Genomic DNA, 26,098 nt, shown 5'->3' with positions numbered 1-26,098 from the left:
TATTACAGTGTATCTTAGTATCAGATTCTTTGGGTTCATCCTAGTTGAAGTCTTTTAAATTTCTTGAATTTGAATGTCCATGTTATTCCTCAGACTTGGAAAGTTTTTGACCATTATTTCTTCAGATATGCTGTCCGCCTCTTCCTCGCTCTTCTCTTTCTGAGAGTCCCATGATGCACATATTGGTCTGCTTGCCGATATACGTTGTTGTTCAGTCCCTCAGTTGTGTCTGACTCTCTGCAACCCCATTGTCTGCAACATGCCAGACTTCCCCGTCCTTCACCACCTCCCAGAACTTGCTCAAACTCACGTCCATTGAGTCAGTGATGCCATTCAACCACCTCGTCCTCTGATGTCCCCTTCTCCTTCTGCCTTCAGTCTTTCCCAGCATCAGGGTCTTTTCCAGTGAGTTGGCTGTTCACATCAGGTGGCCAAAATATTGTAGCTTCAGCTTCAGCATCAGTCTTTCTAATGAATAGTCAGAATTGATTTCCTTTACGATTGACTGGTTTGATCTCCTTGCTGTCCAAGGGACTCTCAAGAGTCTTCTCCAACACCAGTTTGAAAGCATCATTTCTTTGGTGTTCATCCTTCTTTATGGTCCAACTCCACATCCATACATGACAACTGGAAAAACCATAGCTTTGACTAGACAGCCCTTTGTCGACAATGTAATGTCTCTGCTTTTTAATACACTGTCTATGTTTGTCATAACTTCTCTTCCAAGGAGCACGCATCTTTTAATTTTGTGACTGCAGTCACATTCTGCAGTGATTTTGGAGTCCAAGAAAATAAAAGTCAGTCCCTGTTTCCATTGTTTCCTTATCTATTTTCAATGAAGTGATAGGACCAGATACCATGATCTTAGTTTTTTGAATGTTGAATTTTAAGCCAGTTTTTTCACTCTCCTCTTTAACTTTCGTTGAGAGTCTCTTTAGTTCCTCTTTGCTTTCACTCTTTGCTGCTATTAGGGTGCTGTCATCTGCATATCTGAGGTTATCGATACTTGTCCTTGCAATCTTAATACCAGCTTGTGCTTCATCCAGCCTAGCATTTCGCATGATGTACTTTGCATATAAGTTAAATAAGTAAGGTGACAATATACAGCCTTGACATAACTCCTTTCCCAATTTTGAACCAGTCTTTTGTTCCCTGTCCAGTTCTAACCGTTGCTTCTTGACCTGCATACAGATTTCTCAGGAGGCAAGTAAGGTGGTCTCTTATTCCCATCTCTTTAATAATTGTTCAGTTTGTTGTAATCCACACAGTGAAAGACTTTAGTGTAGTCAGTGAAGCAGAAGTAGATGTTTTTCTGGAATTTTCTTGCTTTTTTCTATGGTCCAATAGATGTTGGCAACTTGATCTCTGGTTCCTCTGCCTTTTCAAAATCCAGCTTGAACATCTGGAAGTTCTTGGTTCACACTGTTGAAACCTTCTTTGGAGAATATGAAGCCTGGCTGATGTACATTAAATATCTTTTTTTTGGTAAATGCTTGTTCATTTTATCTTGGCTGCGTCAGATCCTAGCTGTGGCGCGTGGGATCGTCATTGCAGCGTGCAGGCTTTCATTGCGGCACATGCGCCTCTTTCTGGTTGTGTTACACGGGCTCATCAGTTGCGATGCCTGGGCTTAGTTGCACCATGGCATAAGGGAGCTTAGTTTCCCCACCAGAGAAAGAACTTGCATCCCCTGCATTGGAAGGTGGAGTCTCAACCACTGGACCACCTGGGAAGTCCCTCCACTGAGTATCTTAAGCTTTCTTCATCTCTGTTCTTCTTTCATTTTGCTCTTCTGTCTCAGTAATTTCAGATAACCTGTCTTAGGGTTCATGGTTATTTTCTTCTGCTTGAGCAAGTCTGATGTTGAACCCATCTTGTGAACTTCTCAATTTGCACTTGATCTTAGCCAAAAGGCCGAGAAGCAATGAACTTCTCAATTTAGTTGTTACATTCTTCAACTCCAGAATTGGTTTAGTTCTTTTTTTTTTCAATAGGTTCTATCTCTTTGTTGATATTTTCACTTTGTTTATTCATCATTTTCCTGACTGTGATTAGTTTTTTTAATCTGTGTTCTCTTGTAATTCATTAAGCTTCTTTAAGATGATTGTTTTGCATTCTTTGTCATATAATTTATAGATTTCTGTTTCTTTTGGATCTTTTTTGAGATTTGTTATTTTTCTTTATTATGTCATATTTCCCTGTTTGTGTTCTTGTTAAATTTTGCTGAGATTTGGGCTCTTGAAAAAACAGCCACCTTTCCCAATATTTACAGACTAGCTTTGTACAGACACAGCCTCCATTAGTCAGCCCAGCTAGAGATTCTGGGAATGTTTCAAACCTTTTCTGGAGATGGTGTCTTTGCTGAATTTGTTCACATAGTTTCCCAGTTAGAGAAGTCTGCTTGTTATTTTTTGAAAAAAGGGTTTGTAATCTCTTGCTCCCTCTGGTGTCTAACTTTAGTATTGCAGTTTCTCTGGTATTTTCAACAATCTCTCCTTTGTTCTCATTGCCCCCGCCCGCCCCAGGCATGCACAGTATGAAGGATCCTCTCCAGTGCTCTGAGCCTAGTGAGACAGGAACCAGTTCCTAGGGAAGTCCTTCAATAAGATGGAACATTGAATGTATGTTTCATTTCTCTACTCTTGAAGGAGAAGCCAAGAGTGGATATTTTCTCCCACTTGTGTCAAGTCTTTAGCAGGAGTTTGGTATGACCTTGATCTCAGCTTTCTTGGGCCTGGCAGCCCTGCACAAGGAGCTCTCCCAGAAGACGACCTGTTTTCTTTAAAGGGCAAGTCTTTGGCTTTAGCTCAACAGTAGAACCCGAGGTTTCTCTGTTACAAGGTGGAATGATTTTGGTGCTGTCTCAGGAGAAGATGAGCACACATCTTTATACTCTGCCATTTTGAACCAGTCTCACGGGGTGGCGTGAGAAAGGACCTCCTGTGGCCCCAGGTTTTCTGAAGGCAATTCTTTAATGCATTCACTTTGGTGCTAACTCCCTGCCCCAATCCTTTCCTTTTGTGGGGCTGAATCCCACATTGGCTTTCTTCTGAGTCTCCTTTGGGAGGACCTGCCTTTGTCTCAGGAGACTTGAGCAGCACTTTCCACTCCATAAGCCCTATATCCAGAAGTTCTGGCAAATTCTCTTGTTTTCCAGTCTTGTTCTTTTTAGATTATATATTTTGTCGTTTCAGGAGACCCTGGGGAGGTAGAATAAGACGTGCGCATGATCTGCCATTTTAAAATGAAAATCCCTGATTTTTTTCCCCTTAAGGGCTCGATTCAATAATTTTTTCAGTCTCTGTTTCGTTAATCATTTATTAATTGGCACTTGGCCTTTAATTTATCTGATGATGAGAAGAGGATGCTTTTTTGAAGGACTTTCTTTTATTCAGTGGGCTCTGAATGAAAAGAGGTAACCTTGCAGACTTACCTCTGTAGAAATCAAATTAGCTTTACAGAATTCCAAGGATTTATCTCTATTTGCATTTTCTGTTTCAGCAGAGACAGGGTTTGGGGCACACTGCTACAAACAGCTGCTGTCGGTCATATCATGAATTTTCTGGTTTTTATAAAAATGGTTCCACTCACTCACAGTGCACCTGGCTGCTAGACCCCCAAGAGTCTGACAGCCCTGCCGTGACCACAGGTGAGTGACGTGGTGACGGCAGCACTTTACTGCTGGCACCAGATAGCACGTGGCTCCTGAGTGCCAGCTTCCTCTGGTCCTGCCTGCTCCTCTTCCGTTTCCCAGCTGAGACACACTATAATCATTATTTGAAGCATGTTGTCATGGGTCGCCAACTTCTTTGTATTGGTTAGTTTCAGCATTCTACCCATCTTCCCACCCTGCCCCTCACTTTTTCTTTTGTTTAGAATAAAGTTTGTGAGTTTCACTTTAAAGGAAGATAATTGGCAAAGAATCACAATCGTCAACAAAATGTCTTCTCTTTTCACAGACAGGCTATGAAACTCCAGCTCAGCTATTCATTTCGAGGGTGTTTTTCTTCAAATTTGAGCAGATTTGTATTTTATCTTAGGCTTTCTTTTATTTATGAAAACAAGTAAAAATAGCTAAAATGCTCTTTACAATTTTTTTCCTCTGTTCAGTTAGCATAAAATAGTTTCCAGCCTTGAAACAGATTTTCTGTGGGAAAAATATAAACGAGATTTTAAAAATTGATCTTTTGAAACACAGTGCTATAAATGTTATTTAGGTTTCTAGGCTAGACTACAAAAGCTTACTTAATCTATCATGATGCTCAACTTGAATTCTGGATCCTGGTATAAGAACTCAGTAAGAAGAAAGTGGGGTCTAATTTATCCTTTGCTGATCATTCAGACAATGTTGGTTCCTCTCTGCTTCTCTCTCTCTTTTTTTTTTTCTATTTGTTTTATTTTTCCAATAAGGAATGATTTGCTTTTCTCTCTTCTCCACAATGAATTTTTATGAACTTTTTATTTTATATTGAAATATCACCGAGAAACAGTGTTGTGATAGTTCCGGGTGGACAGCCAAGGGACTCAGCTACACATGTACGTGTGTCCATTCTCCCCCAGACTCCTCTCCCCTCCAGGCTGCCAGATAACCGTGTCTGCTTCTCTTCACCCCTCTTCCTTGAAGCTGGGTCCCTGTGTTGAAGCTACTGTGGCGGTGCCTTCCCCATCCCACTTCCTAGTCCTTAGGTTTGGTGGGTGGGGGAGTATGCAGTGAGAGAGAACGTTTGCTGTGCTGTGCTTAGACGCACTTAGTTGTACTTAGTACTCTTTGAAACCCTATGGACAGTTCGCCAATCTCCTCTGTCTGTGGGGATTTTCTAGGCAAGAATACTGGAGTGGATTGCCATGCCCTTCTCCAGGGGATCTCCCCGACCCAGGGATCAAACCCAGGTCTCCCACTTTGCAGGCAGATTCTTTACCAGCTGACCCACCAGGGAAGCCCAGAATGTCTGCTAACTCCAGCCAATTAAATTAATTAATTTGTGAACGGTGATGCTTCTTAACCCTCCCAGAGTATTTTCACTTTTTAAAGATGATATGCATTAATCTAAATAAATCTATAATTGGTGGAACTTCTGAAACTGTAACCAAGTGGGAGAATATTGAGAGATAAGGTGAAAGAAGGCCACCATCAAAGCGATCTGGCCCCGCAGCAGTGCACTCTGTGTATTTGCAGACTGTACGAACACACAGTGATTGCTGTCTCCAGCTTCCTGGGCGCGAGGTTAAAAGCCAGACTCTCTGAGCTACAGGTTGTGTGGTTTGGGTCTATTTACTGGGCACATGGGCAGTGACGACCAGGTGGGTTAGGAGCCGGGTAGAGCCCGTGTAGTTCATCTTGTACATAAGGAGTAGAACCCCTGTGTTCTTTTCCAGGTAAGTATTTTTTCCTGTACAAAAATAATGCATGTCTGTTAAAGACTAAAGATAAGGAGATCACCCAGTGCCACCATCCAAACAAACTTTCATTATGGAGATGTTGATATTTTTTCCAATCTAGCTAGAAGAGTTGGCATTTTTATGTTGTTCTTTGAGACATTCCCCTCCCCACCCCCCACCCCCCCGCTGAGGACTGTGATTACCTGTTTTGAGGAAAGGATATTTCCTGATGATTTGCAGTTAGTTCTGTGAAAGAAAAGTGAGGACCCTACATGTGATTCTCACCTGTCCATCCTTGTTTTAAGTATTAAAGTGCATATTCTAAGCAGTAAATGTCTTTTAAAATTCTTTGGCCTCAAATTTCTTCCCTTCAGTGCCGTTGTCAGTCATGGGTCACCTGTCCCTCCTCTCCAGGGACCGTGCAGGCCCTCTGTTTATGCCTGGCCTTTACCTGGCACTCATCCTGGCTCTGTTCCTTGGCACTTCTTCCAGGATCTTCAGCTTTGGCCGTTCTCTCCTCTGCCCCAAAGCATCTCTCATGTTTAGGACTTACATCTTTAAACAGCAAACACCCGGCCAGCCCAGGTCTCCCTCCAGACGGGCCCTCAGCCCTCCTTGGCAGGCAGACTCTCTGAAGCCTGTCGCTGGTCCCTCCCTCCTCCGGCCTCGCCCACCAGGCTCTTCTCAGCCCTCTGAGTCCTGCCTCGGTGACCACTCCCACCAGGGTCACCAGAGGCTGCTGGTGGTTATCCCCAAACGTTCCTCTTCAGGCTTCATGTAAACTTGACCTTCCAACACCCACCTTGACTGGCTTCTTTCTCTCCACTTTGCCTCCTGGTTTCTGCCTGCCCCCGCCTGCTGCTTCTCAGGCTTCTTGCTGACCCCTCCCCTTTGCCTGTCATTCATGTTTCGGTTCCCCAACTTCCATCCTCTGCCATCATCTTGCTGCATCTCATCTGTTCTCCCTCACTGCACAGCCTTGGGCAACTCATCCATTCCCGTGGCTTCATTGACCACTTGCACACACATCAGTGATCCCAGGTCTCTGCCTCCAGCCCTCCCGCGAACTTGAGACCCATCTATCACACTGCATGCTGATGTCTATCTCCATTTAGACACTCCCCCAGACAGCTAAAAATCTAGAGCCCGTGCAGACCCCTCCTCCCCTTCAACTGCCCCTCGTCCTGGGCTTATCATTTGAGTGCACGCGTCAAGGGGACCTGGTGAGTCTTCTGCTGACGAGCCCCGCAGTGATTCCTTGAGCTGCAGCCCCACTGCTCTCCCGCACATTCCGGTTGCCCTGTTAACTTGCCTGCACTTGCACACTTGTTCAGTCCCCCCACCACAGATGGAGAAGTCTGATGGAGTCATCCTGCATTCCTGCCTTCAGCGCCACCTCACTCTTCTGCCAGGTTGCACAGCTCCTATGTCCCTTGGCTCCTGGTTGCCTCTGCAGCCCCTCTCTCCTCGGCACCCCCAGGCCTTTGTGTGTGTACCCTCTCTCTGGAAACACTTCAGCCCCCTTCTCCTTGCCTCGATAATTTCTTCTCACCCACCGGGTCTCTGCTCAAACTCACTTCCTTCAGGGAGCCCTCTCTGACCTAGTGAAAGCTGGGATTCCTGCTGGTCCAAGTGCCCCTGGTCCCAGTGTAGACCCAGCAGTAACACTTCCACGTGGCAACGTGGTGGCCTGTCTTACTCATCTCCCCACCTCGACTGGGAGCCAGAACATCTTCTCTTTCGCTGCAATGTTAAGGACACTAGTCGTGAACAGAGTGGATGCACCCAGGGCTGCTTCCCTGCTGGCTGTCAGTGGTGCCGGGGGCCGGGGAAGAATGCTCGGCTGTGTGGCTTGTGGAGGCTCTTCAAGAGCGTGACCCTGGACCTGTTCAGTGGGAAGTTAAAAGCTTGAAATAAGTAGGTCTACTGGGAACCTATGCTGAAAATATAATTCCAAAGAAAATGATTTCTCTGCATGTGGGCTTTTTTTAAACACGGTATTTTTAGGAAAGTAAACTGTAGAGTTGTTGATCAGTTGCTAAGTCATGTCTGACTCTTTGTGACCCCATGGACTACAACATGCCAGGCTTTCCTATCCTTCACAGGCTTCCCTGTCCTTCACTATCTCCCAGAGTTTGCTCAAACTCATGTCCATTGAGTCAGTGATGCCATCCAACCATCTCATCCTCTGCTGCCCTCTTATCCTGCCTTCATTCTTTCCCAGCATCAGGGTCTTTTCCGGTGAGTCGGCTCTTCACATCAGGTGGCCAAAGTATTGGAGCTTCAGCATCCGCCCTTCCAGTGAATATTCAGGGTTGAATTCCTTTAGGATTGACCTGTTTGATCTCCTTGTAGTCCAAGGGACTTTCAAGAGCTTTCTCCAGCACCACAGTTTGAAAGCAGCAAATCTTTGGTGTTCAGCCTTCTTTACTGCCCTACTCTCACATCCATACATGAATACGGGAAAAACCATAGCTTTGACTATACAGACCTTTGTCAGCAAAGTGATGTCTCTGCTTTTAATATGCTGTCTAGGTTTATCATAGCTTTTCTTTCAAGGAGCAAACGTCTCTTAATTTCATGGCTGCAGTCACAGTCCACAGTGATTTTGGGTGTCCAAAAAAAATAAAATCTGTTACTGTTTCCGTTTTTACCCTATCTATATGCCATGAAGTGAAGAGACCAGATGCCATGATCTTAATTTTTTGAGTTGAGTTTTAAGCCACCTTTTTCACTCTCCTCTTTCACTTCATTGAGGCTCTTTTGTTCCTCTTTGCTTTCTGCCATTAAGGTGGTATCATCTGCATATCTGAGGTTATTGATATTTCTCCCGGCAATCTTAATTCCTGCTTATGATTCATCTAGCTTGGCATTTTGCATCATGAACTCTGCATATAAGTTAAGTAAGGAAAATGACAGTATACAGCCTTGACATAATCCTTGCCCAATTTTGAACCAGTCTGTTGTTCCATATCCAGTTCTAACTGTTGCTTCTTGACCTGCATACAGGTTTCTCAGGAGGCAGGTCAGGTGGTCTGGTATTCTCATCTCTTTCAGAATTGTCTACAGTTTGTTGTGATTCATACAGTCAAGTCTTGAGCTTAGTGAAGCAGATGTTTTTCTGGAATTCTCTTGATTTTTCTATGACCCAACAGACATTGGCAGTTTGATCTCTAATTCCTCTCTGCCTTTTCAAAATCCAGCTTGTACATCTGGAAGTTCTCAGTTCATGTACTGTTGAAGCCTCAGTTCAGTTCAGTCCAGCTCTTTGTGACCCCATGGATTGCAGCATGCCAGGCTTCCCTGTCCATCACCAACTCCCAGAGCTTACTCAAACTCATGTGCATTGAGTTGGTGATGCCATCCAACCATCTCATCCTCTGTCGTCCCCTTCTCCTCTGCCTTCAATCTTTCCCAGCATCAGGGTCTTTTCTGGTGAGTCAATTATTTGCATCAAGTGGCCAAAGTATTGGAGTTTCAGCTTCAGCATCAGTCCTTCCAATGAATATTCAGGACTGATTTCCCTTAGGATGGACTGGTTGGATCTCCTTTCAGTCCAAGGGACTCTCAAGAGTCTTCTCCAACACCATAGTTCAAAAGCATCAATTCTTTGGTGCTCATCTTTCTTTGTAGTCCAACTCACATCCCTACATGACCACTGGAAAAACCATAGCCTTGACTAGATGGACATCTGTTGGCAAAGTAATGTCTTTGCTTTTTAATATGCTGTCTAGTTTGGTCATAGCTTTACAGTATGAAAAGACAAAAAGGTAGGACATGTTGAAGACTAGTTTGAAGGATTTTGAACATTATCTTGCTAGCATGTGAAAGTAGTTTGAACTTTCACAATTGTGCAGTAGTTTGAACATTCTCTAGCATTGCCTTTCTTTGGGCTTGGAATGAAAATTGACCTTTTCCAATCCTGTGGCCACTGCTGAGTTTTCCAAATTTGCTGACATATTGAGTGACGCACTTTCACAGCATCATCTTTTAGGATTTGAAATAGCTCAGCAGAAGTTCCATCACCTCCACTAGCTTTGTTTATAGTAATACTTTCTAAGGCCCACTTGACTTCATGCTCCAGAATGTCTGGCTCTAGGTGAGTGACCACACCATCATGTTTATCTGAGTCATTAAGATCTTTTTTGTACAGTTCTTCTGTGTATTCTTGCCACCTCTTCTTCATCTCTTCTGCTTCTGTTAGGTCCATACCATTTCTGTCCTTTATTGTGCCCATCTTTGCATGAAATGTTCTCTTGGTATCTCTGATTTTCCTGAAGAGATCTTTAGTCTTTCCCATTCTATTGTTTTCCTCTGTTTCTTTGCATTTTTCACTTAGGAAGGCTTTGTTATCTCTCCTTGCATTCTTCATTTAAGAAAGCTGTCTTATCTCTCCTTGCTATTCTTTGGAAGTCTGCATTCAGATGGGTATATCTTTCCCTTTCTCCTTTGAGTGATTCACTATAGGAACACAAAAGGTTGTTGCTATGTAAGTATGTTAACCATGTTAAAATGACTTCCTGTTTTAACTAGTATTATCTAATCAGTATCAAGTTCTTTTCAGTTCAAGAGAGTTTTATGGACATTTCATATGGAAAGCATGAGGACCAAGGTCTGTGGCAGCCTTTCCCGGTCACCCAGTAGCTGGTCCTGGTTCCCAAAGAAGAGTTGACACATCTCACAGGTCCCCTGTGCGCAAGGGAAGACCTCGGCAGGGTATTCTTTCTCAGTAATTCCTACTGAGACTCCAAAGAAGAGAAAATGGGGACAGGTTTGTTAGGAGAAATGGAACAGGGCCAATGACTGGATCATGGTGGGGCTCTGGCAACCTGAGGACACACCACACCATTTCTGAAAACTAAAGGCTGTTTCCTGTCTTAACTCTTTTGCTAAAGAGGTTAAGTCTTATATAAAATTATATCTCAGTAGTCCAGTGGAATGAAACAATGACACAGTATAGCTCTTTCTGAATTATTCATTTCTTATTTGTAGATTATATCCAGGTTCCTGTTAATTCACCTAGTTCAGAATTGCAACACATGATGTCATCTGTTTTATTTCCTTGTTTTCACATTGCAGACACCTAGTCTGTGTCTTCCAGTGCCTTCTTTGGTCATGACAGTCACATTTCAGAGAAGACTACCCTTCCCTAGTCCACTCCAGACCTCCTGTTAATGCCAGGCAGTCCCCGGCCTGCCCTGGGCTTCTGCCGGTTTTCAAGTCTTTGTATTGAATTATTGCTTGTTCTGGCATAATGCTGATTTCCTCCATTATTTCATGCTTCTCCCAGGAGATATCCACATGTTATTTATCCTTCATCCCCCTTTTGAAAAATATCACAGTAAAGAATTAACTTTTTTTTTTTTTACCATCTTTTCTTGCTAATTATTCAGTGCAACATATCTTAGAGGCTATTCCCTCTCCTTCACTGATTTTCTTCATGCCTAATACCTACCTTGAATTTTTATTTTACAGCCTTTGATATTTACTAATTCATGCCAGCATGAAAGAGGCAACTTTATTCTTACGACCGCTCAGGCTTCTGTGGGTGTTGGCCCTGGGTCACAAGATGATGGCAGCATTAGAGAAACACTGAGTCGAGGCTGCACGTCTGAGCAGCAGACTTACCAGGGGAAGCGGTCCTGCTGGCTTATTTCTGCAGAGAAGGAAGCATAATCACAAGCCTCATGTGATTATTTTAGAGAACCTCTATATGGCATTGGTAGAGAAGAGAAATAAAATAACCAGGTTCTAAGTTTCCTGTGTTATAAAGGGAAAGGACATACTCTACCTGTCTGTATTCTGCCTCACAATATATGGAGTCTGCAGCATAAAGTAGTGCATTAGTCAGTCAGCTCATCAATACTCATTGATTGTCATTTCATGAAAGACACTGCACCAGACACTATTGGGGAAGAGAGGATTCTGTTTAAGGCACGTGCTTGTTTCCTGTAACTCAGCCTGAAGCACAGCAGAGAGGAGGGTGTGGTTACACAAAGAGAAACATTTGACGCTGCACATGTGGCACCCTAAATATACTGGGAATTAAGACACAAGTAGAAAAATGCATTTTGTAGTAGACTTTTAAGAACAAACTTTATTTTTCATTGAGCCTAGCATTTTAAGGGAATCATTTTAAGGGAATAACTGATACTAAAAGAAGAAAGCAAAGTAAGCCAGTAATGATTGAGTGGCCACAGTATGGTGAATTAAATATAAGTTATGGACCTGGTTGACCTGTGGTTCATCACAGGCCAGTAGTTAGAAGTGACCCAAGATTAATGAGCAGGATCACAGTGTTTCGGTGCTAATTTGTCTCCTTGCCCACGTGGTCCAGTGTGTCCCAGCAACGTGTGCTCTTTCTTCTTTTCAGCACACGCTCCTGGCTTTGAAGTTCATCCTTGCATTTGCCATACCTGATAAGCCACGGCATATCCAGATGAAACTGGCCAGATTGGAATTTGAATCTTTGGAGGCACTCAAGCAGCAGGTAAGGGCAGCTGTCCTGAAAATAAGAATGTATATCTTTAGCAAATGCCAGGAGTCATAAATCAGAGAATTTATGCTCAACACTTCCTGCAGCCTTGAAGTTAACCAGTTTAAGTAAGTATAGAAGATTCCAGTTCATCTTCTTAAGTTTGTATTTGGATACAGTTGACTAAGAATGTTTCATTAGTTTCAGGTTCTCAGCAAAGTGATTCAGTTATACACATGCATGTATCCATTCCTTTTCAGATTCTTAAAGTTCTTACAGAATGCTGAGCACACTTCCCTGTGCTACACAGTATAGGTCCTTGTTGGATTTGTATTTCAAACATAGTAATGTGTATATTTCAGTCCCCAAACTCCCTATTTACGCCTTCTCCCATACCTTTCCCCTTTGGGAACCATAAGTCTGTTTTCTGTGTCTGTGAGCCTGTTTCTCATTTTTACAAATAAGTTCACTTGTGTTTTGTTTTTTTTTAAGATTACACGTATAAGGGATACCACATGATATTGGTCTTTGTCTCGCTTACTTCACTCAGAATGATAATCTCCAGGTAAATCCATATTGCTGTGAGTGGCATTATTTCATTCTTTTTAATGGCTAAGAAATATTCCATTGTGTATATGTACCTCAACTTCTTTATCTATTCATTTGTCGATGGACATCTAGGTTGCTTCCATTCCTAGCTATTGTGAGGAGTGCTGCTATGAACATTGGGGTACATGTGTCTTTTTCAGCTGTGGTTCTCTCAGGGTATATGCCCAGCAGTGGGATTGTTGGGTTGTGTGGTGGTTTTATTCCTAGTTTTTTAAGGAATCTCCATACCATCTTCCATAGAGGCTGTATCAGTTTGCATGCCCGCCAACAGTGCAAGAGGGTTCCCTTTTCTCCACACCCTTTCCAGCATTTATTGTTGGTAGATTTTTCGATGATGTCCATTCTGACCCATGTGAGGTAATAACACCTCATTGTAGTTTTGACTTGCATTTCTCTATTAACGAGAAATGTTGACACCTTTCCATGTGTTTATTAGATTAGCCATCTGTATGTCATTGGGGAGATGTCTGTTTCAGTCTTCTGCCCACTTTTTGCTTGGATTGTTTGTCTTTCTGGTATTGAGCTGAATGAGCTGCTTGTATATTTTGGAGATTAATCCTTGGTCATTTGTTTCATTTGCTATTATTTTCTCTAATTCTGAGGGTTGGCTAATAATAATTGTAATGATCAGTCAGACCAGAAGAAAATTTAAATACTTATCTTGAGACTTCTGTTCATAGGAAATTTTAAAGTCTTCTCAAGTTTCCATTTTGAGCATAAAATTATTACAGCAAAGTATTAAAAAGCGACTGATAAAGACTTTCAAGCAAAAAAATATTTGATTAGGGTAAGATTCTTTGGAAGAAGTGGAAAGAAAATAGTACTTCAAAGAAGGAGAAAAGGAAAAACAAAATTTTTACCTATCATTAGGATTATATTTGTGTCTCTTGAATGGATAGTGGTGGATGTCACATCACTATAATGTTAAGCATTTCTTGGATATCTTTAAAAGAGTGACCTTAGAGTTTACTTTTAAAATGTCAATATTCACAGTATGTTAGAAAATATATTTTGCAGCTATCTTAATTTATGACAAAATATTATATGTCAACTTAAAATTGTATGGGAGGGCATTTGGCATTCAAAACTTTTAGGGATGATGTAAGCAGAAATTGTTTTAATTGAACAGCATTGTCTGTGGAAGAGTTTTGGTAAATGAGGTTTCTCCACTGATTCCATTTCTAGTGATGTTTTATAGACTGGGGCAGGCTGACTGTGTACACACCTTTCCTCCAGGTCAAGGAAGTCATATTTCATGTTTGTTAAGCTTTCTTCTCCTCTCACTTAGGATTTCACCCTGCCATGAATTTGTTCTAAAAAGCAAAGGGTCTTTCTCAATGCTGGAGATGACTAACACGTCTCATGTTACTAAGCATATTTACCTGAAAGTCCTACTTTAGATCTGTCATGTTTGCTTTGGAGGGATTGATGGATATTAGTGTCTACTACGGATGTGACTGAGTGATGTCCCCAGTCCTCTCGGCTCCTGGATTCACCTTCAGATACTCCCTAGCTGACAGTAAAGCAAAGTCCAAAGTCAAAGATGAGTTTGGTTTACACTCACACTTCATGGAGAAGTGAAATATTAACCAAAGTCTGTCTATTATTTAAAAAGATGAAAAAATCTAAGTAATTTTAAGTCTGTCTGAGGTCTTTTCTCCTGAGGACATAGACATGATTCTCTGATTAACATCCCCTTCTAAGAAAACTTGATTTTGGTGTTGATTTTACTGTTAAGTTTCTGGTGGAACAGAGATATCCAGGAGGTGTTGACTCTGTGTGTGTGTGGGCGCGCGCACGTATGTGTGTGTGTGTGTGTGTGTGTGTGTGTGTGTGTGTGTGTGTACCTATGTGCTCAGTTGTGTCCGACTCTTTGCAGTTCCACGGACTGTAGCCCTCCAGGCTCCTCTGTCCTTTGGGATCTTTCTGACCCAGGGATTGAACCCCCATCTCCTGCGTCTCCTGCGTTGGCAGGTTGGTTTCTTTACCACTGAGCCACCAGGAAGCCTGTTGACTCAGTATGTTTATCAAACGCCTCCACAGAGGATGTTCTGGCTTGCTCTGAAGGTGACATAATCCGTGCAGATGCAGCTCCAGTGTCCTGAATCCAAGTAGGGACGGAGCCATGTTGAGTACTCATGGTTTCCTAGGGCCTTGACTGCAAACCCAGGAAAAGCATCCTTCTCCCCTCCTCCCACCCCTGCTGGTTTTTGTTAAAATTATAATCTGAGACTAAAAACCGTGCAGAGTACAACCTGGGAAGAAGGTGCTCTCCTGTCTCTTTCTGGCCCAGGGCTTTGCTGTGTGGTTGACACCACTGCCTGGGTCACCCACGCTCACGCTGCTGCCAGTGGAGACAAAGATTTTCATCATGTTTCCTCTTTCGTCTCACTGTGCACAGGTTCTGAATGGTCATAGGTGTAGAAGGTCACCCATTCTGTGCTTTTCAAAAACTCTGATTCAGTGGCATGTCTTTAGTTTACTTGCTCAACTAGTGTCATTTCTAGGATATAGAGTTTTTCTTTTTCTTTTTCACTCTGACGTTTAACTGTGTGCTTTGTAAACAGGTGGAGTTTCACCTCACTGGGTTGTTTCTGTGGACTAAAGGCAGAGAGGAGGCCTTCTGCCACATCTTCTGGTCATTTGGGCCCTGATCAGAAGTGGAGTCATGGAAAACGTATTTAAGAATAAGTCTCATTAAGGCCTAGCCTGTCCCCAGATTCTGTCACTGTTAAGTGACCAGAAATTGACAACAGACTTGTCAGTAGGAAAGACTATTCATGAATAATTATTATATTGTGTTTAATTTATATTTTAACTGCTACTTTTCAATTCCATTCCCATTTTATGGACAAAACGTGATTGAGAAATTGGACAGTTCTTTTTTTATATGTAATTTTATTTATTTTATTTTTGGCTGTGCTAGGAGGTTTCTTGCTGCACAGACTTTCCTCTAGTTGCGGAGAGCGGGGCCTACTCTGTAATTGTAGAGCGTGGGCTTTTCATCCCAGTGGCTTCTCTTGTTGTGGAGCACGGGCTCTAGGGTGCATGGGCTTCAGTAGTTGCGGCTCTCGAATTCTGGAACACAGGCTTCATTGCTCTGTAGAATGTGGGGGTCTACACGGATCAGGGATCAAACCTGTGTCTCCTGCATTGGCAGGCAGATTCTTTACCACTGAGCCACCAGGGAAACCCTGGAAAGTTCTTACATTGGGCTGTACATTTTGAAAGTAACACTTTAAAAAATGCATGTGTTAGGAATTCCCTGGTGGTCCAGTGGTTAGGACTCCGAGCTTTCACTGCCTAGGCTTCAGCCCTTGGTAGAATAACTAAGATACCGAAAGCTGTGTGTTGTGGCAAAAAAAAAAAACAAACAGACACATTTTTAGGCACCACACTATGAAGATTCTGTTCCCCTAAATCTAAGGTGGACCCAGATTACTGACATTTAAAAGACCCTTCCTATTGCTCCTGGAGCCCTCTCCTCAACCCCGGCCCCCAGCAAAGCTGGATCCCAAGTGCCGTCAGGTGAATGCCAAAAAGGAGCAAATTCTGACTCAGTTTCTGCCCCAGGAATAAGTCAGGTAGCATATTCACACCTCAGATTTTTGTTTTATAAAATAAAAGGCTGGACTCGTGGGCCAGAAACATGTGTGTTTAAGCCAGCACCCACGTGATTCCAGTGCAGGAGGAGTGGACCCACCAGGGGACCCACTGTGCTCTATGGACCTGGCTGTTCCTCAGGCTCATGGGGCAGGGGCCGTGGGGAGTGGGGGCATGAGCGTGGATAGGAAAGGTACCCAGAGCAGTTCTTTTCTCAGCATCAGATAGGAAACTGTGGCATTTCTAAATACATAAGCAAATGAGATATACTTGAAGGTGAGAGGCAAACTGGGGAAAATAAAATTGTTTGCTTTGCAAAGGGCATCTTGAAATGATTAGACTTCAGTCGGTGAGACCTTTACAGAGAATTCTAGACAGTAAATATCAGCTTAGTGATGCCCTTTTATTTCTTTTCAAATTGATGTATTCAACTCGCAGTAATTTTTAAGATCCAGTTAAAAATAGAAAGGAGTCTTATCCAGGTACCATTTCCTCCCTGGCTGGCCTGGAGCACAAGGACACAGCACCCTCAGTACAGTCAGCCTTCTGGGCAGACCGCCCTCTCGGGAGCCGAGCACCCACGGAAGCCCGGGAGCTGGCCCAGTGGAGCCCTGAGAAAGAGAACAGCCTCAGAAATCAGTTAAAAGAACAAATAAGGACTTGAAGAAGATGCCACAATGTGAATTATGGCCCTCCAGAGTTCTAACCAGATGTGAGACCTTGACCAGCAGGCCGTCTGGGCCAGCCTGCATTAAGTAACGTTTTTGTTTTCTAGGGTTAAGTGTATTTCAGCCGTTTCTGACATTTCCCGGGAGCTTCTGCACTTTCCTTTCCCTGCCTATTTGTGCTCTCAAGGTGTGGTAGCTAGATCTACATTCTTAATGGAAAGGTAAGAGTTTCACAACATAGAATGAGGATGTTAAAGTATTTGACGGTTGAATGTGTAATCATGTGTTGCTCTGCCAACGTGTAGTTCAGAAGGAAACATTGAATCCAGGTAAAGAGTTGGCTCCCGAGGAGCCAGTTATGGAGGCACTTGCTGCCGAAGCCTCCGTCGTTGGGGAGGGGATGGTCCATTTTCCTGGGCGCCGAGTCGGCCCCAGCTTCATGAGCCCAAGCGACCTAAAGGTAAACTGAAGTCCACAGCTCCAGCAGACCCCTCTGAGCTGGCTGCTCCCTCTCTCCCGTGTCGGGAGTTTGTCTCACTGCCTTGTGCAGCTTCGGGGCAAGTGGGCTGACCCCCTGTTTCAGAGTCTCCGCAGATGGTCCCCGCACACACGGGCAGGGTGAGACACGCTTGTGAAGCAGGGCCATGGCAGGGAGATGAGTCTGGTGATGGAGGAGGACCACCTCAGGCCTGGGTGCCCTGAGTCACTGAGCAAACCAGGAGTGAAACGGTTGGTGAAACGGTGCCATGAAACCAGAGGGAATGGCGAGTCAGTTCCACCTTTGCAGCAGCCCCGCCGATTTTCATGACCAGGGCACAGCCGGGTGGTGACGGTGACCAAGGGTGGCAGCAGACAGCAAGCAGTGGGAGGACGGCTGAGCCGGGCACTCTTCTGAGCCTGCCACGTGGACTGCGACTCCTGATAGCTCGGAGGTGGGGTCTGTGAGCCATTTGCACTTGATTTTTCACATGGTACATTTCTCTCCGATTCATAAATGATAACTGTCTTCAAAGTAACTAGTGCGCTCACAAACACTGGCTCATGTCCCTCTTACTGAGGCCCCAAAGTAGGTCTCCTCTTACTTTTGGGTCTCACAGAGTCACACTGCTCATGGATCCCCAAGCCCCCCTCCTGTATCGTAACCCTGGCCACCCAGGGACCCCAACCACCGCTAGCTGCTCAGACCCTCCCTCCCCAGAGAGCCCCCCTCTGGCACGTGCCAGAGGGGCCTGGCGCCCACTTCTGTGTATCTACCCCTCTGCCCTTGGCCAGGCGACGCCTTCCGTACCCAAGTCCCTTCAGCCAGCTCTGACTAAATCTCCACTTAATCAAACTGAGTTTGTTGACTCATACATAGTTCAGAAGCTAATATATTAGGTAAATGACAAATGATGTCCTTGGACAGAAAAAGGGGAGTCTTAAAATAGGTGCTCAGGCAAAAATGGAAACAGTTAGGTCATATGCCTTTCTGGCATCACTGGGGAAGGGAATACATTCTGAGGAATTACATGAGAGCACTTTAGAAGGACTCCATGCCCAGCCTTGATGAAGCCCAAATCCTACTTTTTCTGAAAGGACTGACTGTGGTTGACATCAGTAAAAAGGGTAGTTCCCAAAGAGACCATAAAATAACCCTGAATCAACCCTGATAGAATTCTAAAGTAGTTTGTACTTGACTCTGGAATAATCTTATCCTTACCACTGTTGGTTAGGGTTCCCCCCCACCTTTGCAGTTTTTGCTCTGACTGAAGAAAAAACGTTTCCAGACACTAGAATAAGATGCTTCATGAAAGCTCAAGAAAGCCTCTGATCATTTCTGTCTCCCTATCATTTCTGTCTCCCTAGTAAACAGTTTATATAAATTGCTACTTATTCTCATTTCCTAGTCCTCTCGGAAAAATTTAACATTTGTATATTTAATTATTCCCCCAGACGTAAAAGACATGGCTAAATCAGAACCAGATTTATTTTTTCTTCTGGAAATTACTGAACAAGTCATGAAACAGAATAAAATGTAGCATCTTCCTAGTCACCAGATGAGCTGATGAGCAGCAGTGAGGGCAGAACAGGCCTGGAAGCAGAGGCCTCCGCAGAGAAGGGCCTCAGGTTCACTGTGCTGTGGAAGTGATGCCCTGTCCTTTGGACCACATGTCTTTAAAATATGTCTGTGTTTGTAAAGAAGAAAATTCACCCTATAATAAATTATTCTAGAAATTTCAGAATGCTTAAAACTGTATGTTTAAAAAGAGAAGAAAGATGTCTTCTGGTGAGGTATTAAAAGTTCTTTGAGTTCTGGTCTCAGCTTCTATACTAGATATTATACTGCCTTGAGGGCCCACATGTGTGAAAGCAGGTCTTCCTTCTCCACATAAATGCGTGGGCTGTTAGGAATGCATCTATTTATGTTTTTTATTAAATCAAATGTTCTAAGATGTATTTTTTTTAATTTATCGGAGCATAATTGCTTTATAATGTTCTTTTATTTTCAACTGTACAGCAACGTGAATCAGTTGTATGTATACATGTATCCCCTCTTTCTTGGATTTCCTTCGCATGTAGGTCACCAAAAGCACCAAATAGAGTTCCGTGTGCTATACAGTAGGGTCTCACTGCTGCTGCTGCTAAGGTGCATCAGTCGTGTCTGACTCTGTGCGACCCCATAGACGGCAGCCCACCAGGCTCCCCCGTCCCTGGGATTCTCCAGGCAAGAACACTGGAGTGGGTTGCCACTTCTTTCTCCAATGCATGCATGCATGCTAAGTCGCTTCAGTCGTGTCCGACTCTGTGCGACCCCATAGACGGCAGCCCACCAGGCTCTTCCGTCCACAGGATTCTGTAGGCAAGAACACTGGAGTGGGCTGCCGTTTCCTTCTCCAGGGTTCTCATTAGTTATCTTTCTTATACATAGTAGCATATGTATGTCAAACCCAATCTCTCAATTCATCTCACCTCGCTTCCCCCCTCTTGGTGTCCATACGTTTCTTCTCTACGTCTCTGTCTTATTTCTGCTTTGCAGAGAGGTTAATCTGTACCATTTTTCTAGATTCCACATATATGCTTGAATACACAATGTTTGTTCTTCTTTTTCTGACTGACTTCACTTCTAGGTCCATCCACATCCCTGCAAATGGTACAATTTTATTCCTTCTTGTGGCTAAGAAATATTCCATTGTATGTATATGTGCCACATCTTCTTTATCCATTCCTCTGTTGATGGACATTTAGGTTGCTTCTATGTCCTGGCTATTGTAAATAGAGCTGCAGTATACATTGGGGTGCATGTGTCTTTTTGAATTATGATTTTCTCCAGGTGTGGCCCAGGACTGGGATTGCTGGGTCATTTGGTAGTTCTAGTTTTAGTTTTTGAAGGAACCTCCATATTGCTCTCCATAGTGACTATCAATTTACATTCCCTCCCACAGTGTAAGAGGGTTCCCTTTTCTCCACACCCTCTGCAGTATTTATTGTTTATAGTTGTTTTTGATGATGGTTATTCTGACTGGAGTGAGGTGATATTGTGTAATTTTGATTTGCATTTCTCTAATAATTAGTGATGTTAAGCATGTTTTCATGCGACTTTTGGCCATATGTATGTCTTCTTTGGAGAAATGTCTATTTAGGTCTTCTACCCATTTTTTGATTGGGTTTTTTTTTTTATATTAAGCTGCGTGAGCTGTTTGTATATTTTAAAGATTAATCCTTTGTCCATTGCTTCATTTGCAAATATTTTCTCTCATTCTGTGGGTTGTCTTTCTTCTTCCTTATGGTTTCCTTTGCTGTGCAAAAGCTTTTAAGTCTCATTAGGTCCCATTTCTTTGTTTTTGTTTTTATGTTTTATTATTCTAGGAAGTGGATCAGAAAAGATCTTGCCACTATTTATGTCAAAGAGTGTTCTGTTTATGTATTCCTCTAAGAGTTTTATAGTGTCCAGACTTACATTTAGGTCTTTAATTCATTTTGAGTTTATTTCTGTTTATGATGTTAGAGAGTGTTCTAATTTCATTCTTTTACATGTAGCTATCCAGTTTTCCCAGCACCACATGTGGAAGAGACTGTCTTTTCTCCACTGTATGCTCTTGCCTCTCTCGTCGTAGATTAGGTGGCCACAGGTGTGTGGGTTTATCTCTGGGCATTCTGTCCTGTTCCATTAATGTATATTTCTGTTTTTTGTGCCAGTACCATACTGTCTTTATTACTATAGCTTTGTTGTTCTAAGATATTAAAAGACTGTATTATTGGCCTCATTAAGATCAAAGATATATTTCTGTGATTACTAGACTAGAAGCATCTTAGAGACAGGATTACTTCAGACACAGAATTCATATCTGTTGAATGAATGAGTCAGTAATTAGATGATGGGCCACAGCCTCATCCGTTTGTGCCTTTTTCTGTTATTAAACTAGTCCTTTGGCTTTGAAGTTGTCCTCTGTGTGTTAGATTTGGGATTTAGGAAACCATCATTGAGTTCTTACTGTGTCAGGAAGCCACAGACTTTTAAAAAAGTTGCTTTCGTTTTTAATTACTAGTCAACTGTTAAAATGGAAAACCTCTTTTTAAATATAGTAAATAATATTATTTTGCATGGATTTCCAGTGCTACAGAACCTCAGGGATATGATTGAATATCGTATCATATAGTAAATGTAAACCTGAGATTGGGCTGGAAATACAGTGATTGAGAGCCTTGGAAATTGAGCCTTTAAAGTAAATCCCTAACAACAGGATATATAGTGATTTGCTTCTTTCTCCTAATAATAGAATGCAGAAAACAGGAAATATTTAGATTTAAGGACTTCCTGAAATATTTAACTAAAGGAAGGTAACCATTTCATGTTGATAACAGCTCTGAGAATATAAGTAGTTAATTCTACTGAATTCATGATAAGTCAAAATTAAAGTACAGATATTAATTCAGCAACAAATATTGAGGACATGGTATGGTCAAAGCACAAAAATGTGAAGTATCAGAAAGTCCTGTAATTCATGTAATTGTCAAATGGTAGAATTGAAAAGCGCTATAGAAAAGATCCTGTCCCAAAGGCTGACTATACAGTCTAAGGAAAGGGTCATTAGCCATGGTTGTTGTCTTCCAAAGTGGTCTCCAGTGACCTCTGCCCCCTAATGTCTATACCCTGGGAGTCCTCACCTACCCTCTATCCTGGTTGGTCTGTGTGATCAGTAGAATACTGCAGAAGTGCTAGTATGTCTCTTCTGGGGCTAGGTCATAAGACAGACATTGTGGCTTCTGCTTTCTTCTCCCTCGTGGATCATTTGCCTTTGGGAAGTTAGCTGCCATGTTGTGAGAACACTCTACACTAGGTAGGTCATCCAGAGGACATGACTGCTGGTTGGCCCCCGAGGTGGACGTAGGCAGTCGAGGCCCCTCAGCCCTCCCCCGTCCTTGGAGTGTACATTCTGCCCACCATTTCCACACTAGGAGCGGTTTTGAGGACGCAGCCTTGAGGGAGTCATGTTTTGTGCCTGTGACCAAACCCAGTGAAAGCCTTTATATTAACTTTTACGGTTTTGGTGGGTAGATGCAGACATCTGCGTGTCTTGCAGCCACCCAAGACAAGCCTTGTATGTAATTTCTTTTGTTTATTAAAACTTCCCCCTTGCAGTCTGGAGTGGTCTTCCCCTTTCTTTGGTCTCTCTTTGCCCTCCATGGAAGGGGGCCAGTCACCTGGGGGATTCCTGAGGTTGCAGACCAACACTCAGGCCACCAGTGGAGAGGCCCACATGACTAGGAACGTGACTGACCACCAATAGCCACACGAATGAACCATCTTGGAAGCACATAGTCTAATCCAGGGGTTGGCAGACTTTTTCTGTAAAAATACAGTAAATATTTCAGGTGTGTGGGCCATAGAGTTTCTCTTGAACCTACTCAGTCCTGCTAGTATAGAGCAAAAGCTGCCATGCACAGTATGGGAATGAAAGGAAGAGGCTGTGTTCCAATAAAACTTTATTTACAAGAACAGGCAGTAGGCCAGATTTGGCCTGAGGACTGCAGCTTTTCACCCTCCTGTAGCCTGTCAAGCCTTCAGATGACTGCAGTCACTGCCTGTGTTCTGACCGAAGCTTCCCGAGAGTCCCTGAGCCAGAGCCTCCCAGCTGCTTCCAAACTCCTGAGAATAAATACTTTATGTTTAAGCCACTAAGTTTTGGAGTATTTTGTCACACAATAGTAGATAACTAATGCAATAATAAGTAACTAATCCAGGAAAGGAGGCTGGCTGACAGATGACCAAGCTTGGCTGTGAGTTGATAACTATTGAAGCTAGGTGGTGGGTAGGTCCATTGAGGTTCATTATATTATTATCTCTACTTCTGTGTAATATAAGGTTAAAGGGAACCCCCTAAAACAGAAAAAGAAACTATTAGATAATTATCTAAAATCAGAGCATCAGTGAATCCTGATCTTGTGCTGCTCACCCATATCTCTGGCTCTGAACCCTGTGTTTTCTTGGCCCCCTCTTCTAGCACAGCCTAAGCTGTTTGCCTGTGTTTTTCCATCAATTCATTGCCCAGTTAATACTTTCAACTTAATATCCAGGATGGTTCTCTGAACTTTGATGCCCTTGCTGTCTTGAACCATCTTTAAGGCTTTACCCTTCTTTACCCCTCTGCACTGTTGTTGCTGCTCAGTCACTAAGTCGTGTCTGACCCTTTTCGACCCTGTGGGCTGTAGCCCACCGGGCTCCTCTGTCTCCTCTGTCCATGGGGTTTTTCCAGGCATGAGTACTAGAGTGGGTTGCCATTTCCTTCTCCAGGGGATTTTCCTGGACAAGGGAACGAACCCACATCTCCTGCTTTGGCAGGCATGTTCTCTACCTCTTAGCCACCTGGGAAGCCCCTCTTTACACTGCATACTGTAAAAGTCATTACCGAGAGATGGAGCCCTGTTCAAAGATCTGCAGGGTCCAGCCTTGATGTGACCTGGGGTATAATAATACTTACAGTTTACATTCTTACTGATCTTGACTCTCAGGAGGATACTAGCAAATCCAATACCTTAATGAATTCCTACACAGCCTGGGAGGGTAGGCCTGGCAAGTTACACTCGGGCCTTTTATAGATGAGAAATTTGGAGACTCAGAGTTTAAATGGGCTTCCCTGGTGGCTCAGACGGTAATGAAATCAGCTGCAATGCAAGAGACCTGGGTTCGATCCCTGGGTCAGGAAGATCCCCTGGAGAAGGGAGTGGCTACCCACTCCAGAGTTCAGCGGAGTCCAGAGTCTAGCCCCTGGTCCAGTGTTCTCTCTTCCTACCTGTACCAGCTCTCCCGGGCTTGAGGAGAAGCAGGTAGATTATATAATATGACTGTGAAATACCTCACACGGTCATTATATAAAATGACTGTGAAATACCTCACATGGTGCTTGGCACATAGTAGGTTCTCAATCAGCGTGTTTACAATCCCTTTAAAACACCTTTGAAATTGGAAATCACCTTGACAGGGTTTTAACTGGCAATATAAATGATAATGTGTTCATTGTTAGGTGCATGAAATAGATATTTGAAATAACCTGTCTTTTGATTGGTTGCACTGATCCCCAAAAAGGTTCTTGTGTTGGATTCAGAGAACAGGTCTGGATTATTCTGCTCCTGTAGTTCCCCAGCACCATCATGAAATAAGATTTAGTGTTAGATTTTGAACAGCTCATGCTTTCTGTACACTTAACCAAATGTCCTTGGTGATGGCATTTACAAATGATGTACAACTTTGAGAACAGGCGAAGAAGGTAGTGCGAGAGCAAAATGCCAAATGTGAAAAAATGCCTCTGAATGCCAAAACTCAGTTCACCAGGACATCATCTCGTTCCTTTTTTCTTTCAGGGATCTGTTTAAATAATGTTGTGTGTTCCTATCCTTAGCATGTGGTTGGGAGGAAATGAATTTTTCCGTGATGCGTTTTTGAGTTTCATTTCTTTCCTTCCTATTGGTGGCAGTCCTTTAAGATAAAGTCTACAAGGCACTTACTACTGGCCAGGTAACTTTGTTATCAGGGCTATAGCTTTATATCCTTCATTCCCCCCCAACCCTAAGGCAAATCTGGAAGAAAAAATCTTGTTTGTTTGGAATCTTATATTGTTATTTTATTTGTTATTTTGAATCTTAAGTTTCTCTCCAGTTCTTCATTCAAGTTGCTCAAAGCAGTGTTTGTGTGGGTAGATTTGCAGCCTCTTTTGTTTAAATTGTTTTGGGAAAAAAAAAATGATAGTCATATTTTAAATTTGCAAGTCTGGTTTTAGTCTTAGGCATGAGAGAAAATGAGCTGCCAAATGTCTGGAAAACACAACTCCAACCTCCTCTACTTTCCATGTGATAAATACTGCTTTGAGTAGAGACAGAAAAAAATCCAGATTGTTTCTTTTTTTAAACTTCTTGGACTAATAGGTTCACCATTTTTTAAGGTATGTTATAGAAAACTATTTGCAAAAACTTCAATCTGGTTTCTTTAAACTGTATGCAGGATAACGTGCACAAATCATTTCTGCAAAAATGATCTGTAATTAAACAATTACAGTCAGAACAGTGTACTAAGGAATTGTAATTCTCACAGTCTCTACCAGAACACTGTTAAAGGAAGTGTGTAGATCCTCTGAGGACATACAGCGTGCAAGGAACTGGGTGGGTGGTTTGCAGATGGCTTTTGGCATCAGGTATACATGTCTCGGGAATTCCAGCCTTACCATTACTGAGTAACCGTGGACAAGTTCCCAAACCTCTCTGGGCCTCAGTTTCATCCTCTGTAAAGTGGGCATAATGTCAGGAACAAACACATGGGGCGAGCAAGTAGATGGAGGCACAAGTCAGAGCCTCTGAATCTGTGGCTTTTCTACCGTTTTCTACCACAGGACAAATGGGCATAAAGAACAGACTTTTTTAAATTGGAGTACGGTTGCTTTACAGTGTCGTGTTACTTTCTGCCGTGCAGTGACATGCATCAGCTCTGTGTATGCATATACCCTTCCCTCGGGGGCCTCCCTCCCATCCCGGCCCTCTCGGGTCACAGAGCACCAGGCTGAGCTCCCTCTGCTTTGCTGTCTGTTTTACACACGGTAGTGGCTATATGTCCCCATTTCCCAGTTCATCCCACCCTCCCCTTCCTGCTCTGTGTCCACATATCCATTCTCTACATCTGCATCTCTACTCCTGCCCTGCAAACAGGTTCCTCTCTACCATTTTTCTAGATTCCACCTATGTGTGTTAACATATATGATGCTTGATTTTCTCTTTCTGATTTACTTCACTCTGTATGACAGACTCTGGGTCCATATACATCTCTAAAAATGATCCAATTTTGTTCCTTTTTAATGGCTGGGTAGTATTCCATTATATATATGTATCACATCTTCTT

The 26,098-nt window shown here is 43.0% G+C and overlaps 1 protein-coding gene across 6 annotated transcripts in view; it reads left to right on the top strand.

The window, feature by feature from the left end:
- Window positions 1-26,098, top strand: part of ANO10 (anoctamin 10) — a 208,943-nt gene that overhangs the window by 143,339 nt on the left and 39,506 nt on the right. For 3 of the 6 annotated variants that reach the window (XM_065933140.1, XM_065933138.1, XM_065933139.1), the window contains one exon: window positions 11,753-11,869. The exons of 1 other annotated variant lie outside the window; for it this stretch is intronic. In XM_065933140.1, coding sequence (XP_065789212.1) covers window positions 11,753-11,869 — 117 coding nt within the window. Of the gene's footprint in view, window positions 1-11,752; window positions 11,870-12,346; window positions 12,420-26,098 lie in introns of those variants that run through there. 2 more of the 6 variants (XM_065933141.1, XR_010662959.1) reach the window with 2 other exon arrangements.

The sequence above is a fragment of the Muntiacus reevesi genome, chromosome 4 (assembly GCF_963930625.1).
Source record: "Muntiacus reevesi chromosome 4, mMunRee1.1, whole genome shotgun sequence".
Lineage (NCBI taxonomy): Eukaryota > Metazoa > Chordata > Mammalia > Artiodactyla > Cervidae > Muntiacus > Muntiacus reevesi.
The sequence above is the reverse complement of the archived record's forward strand: the minus strand, read 5'-3'. Positions and strand labels throughout refer to the sequence as shown.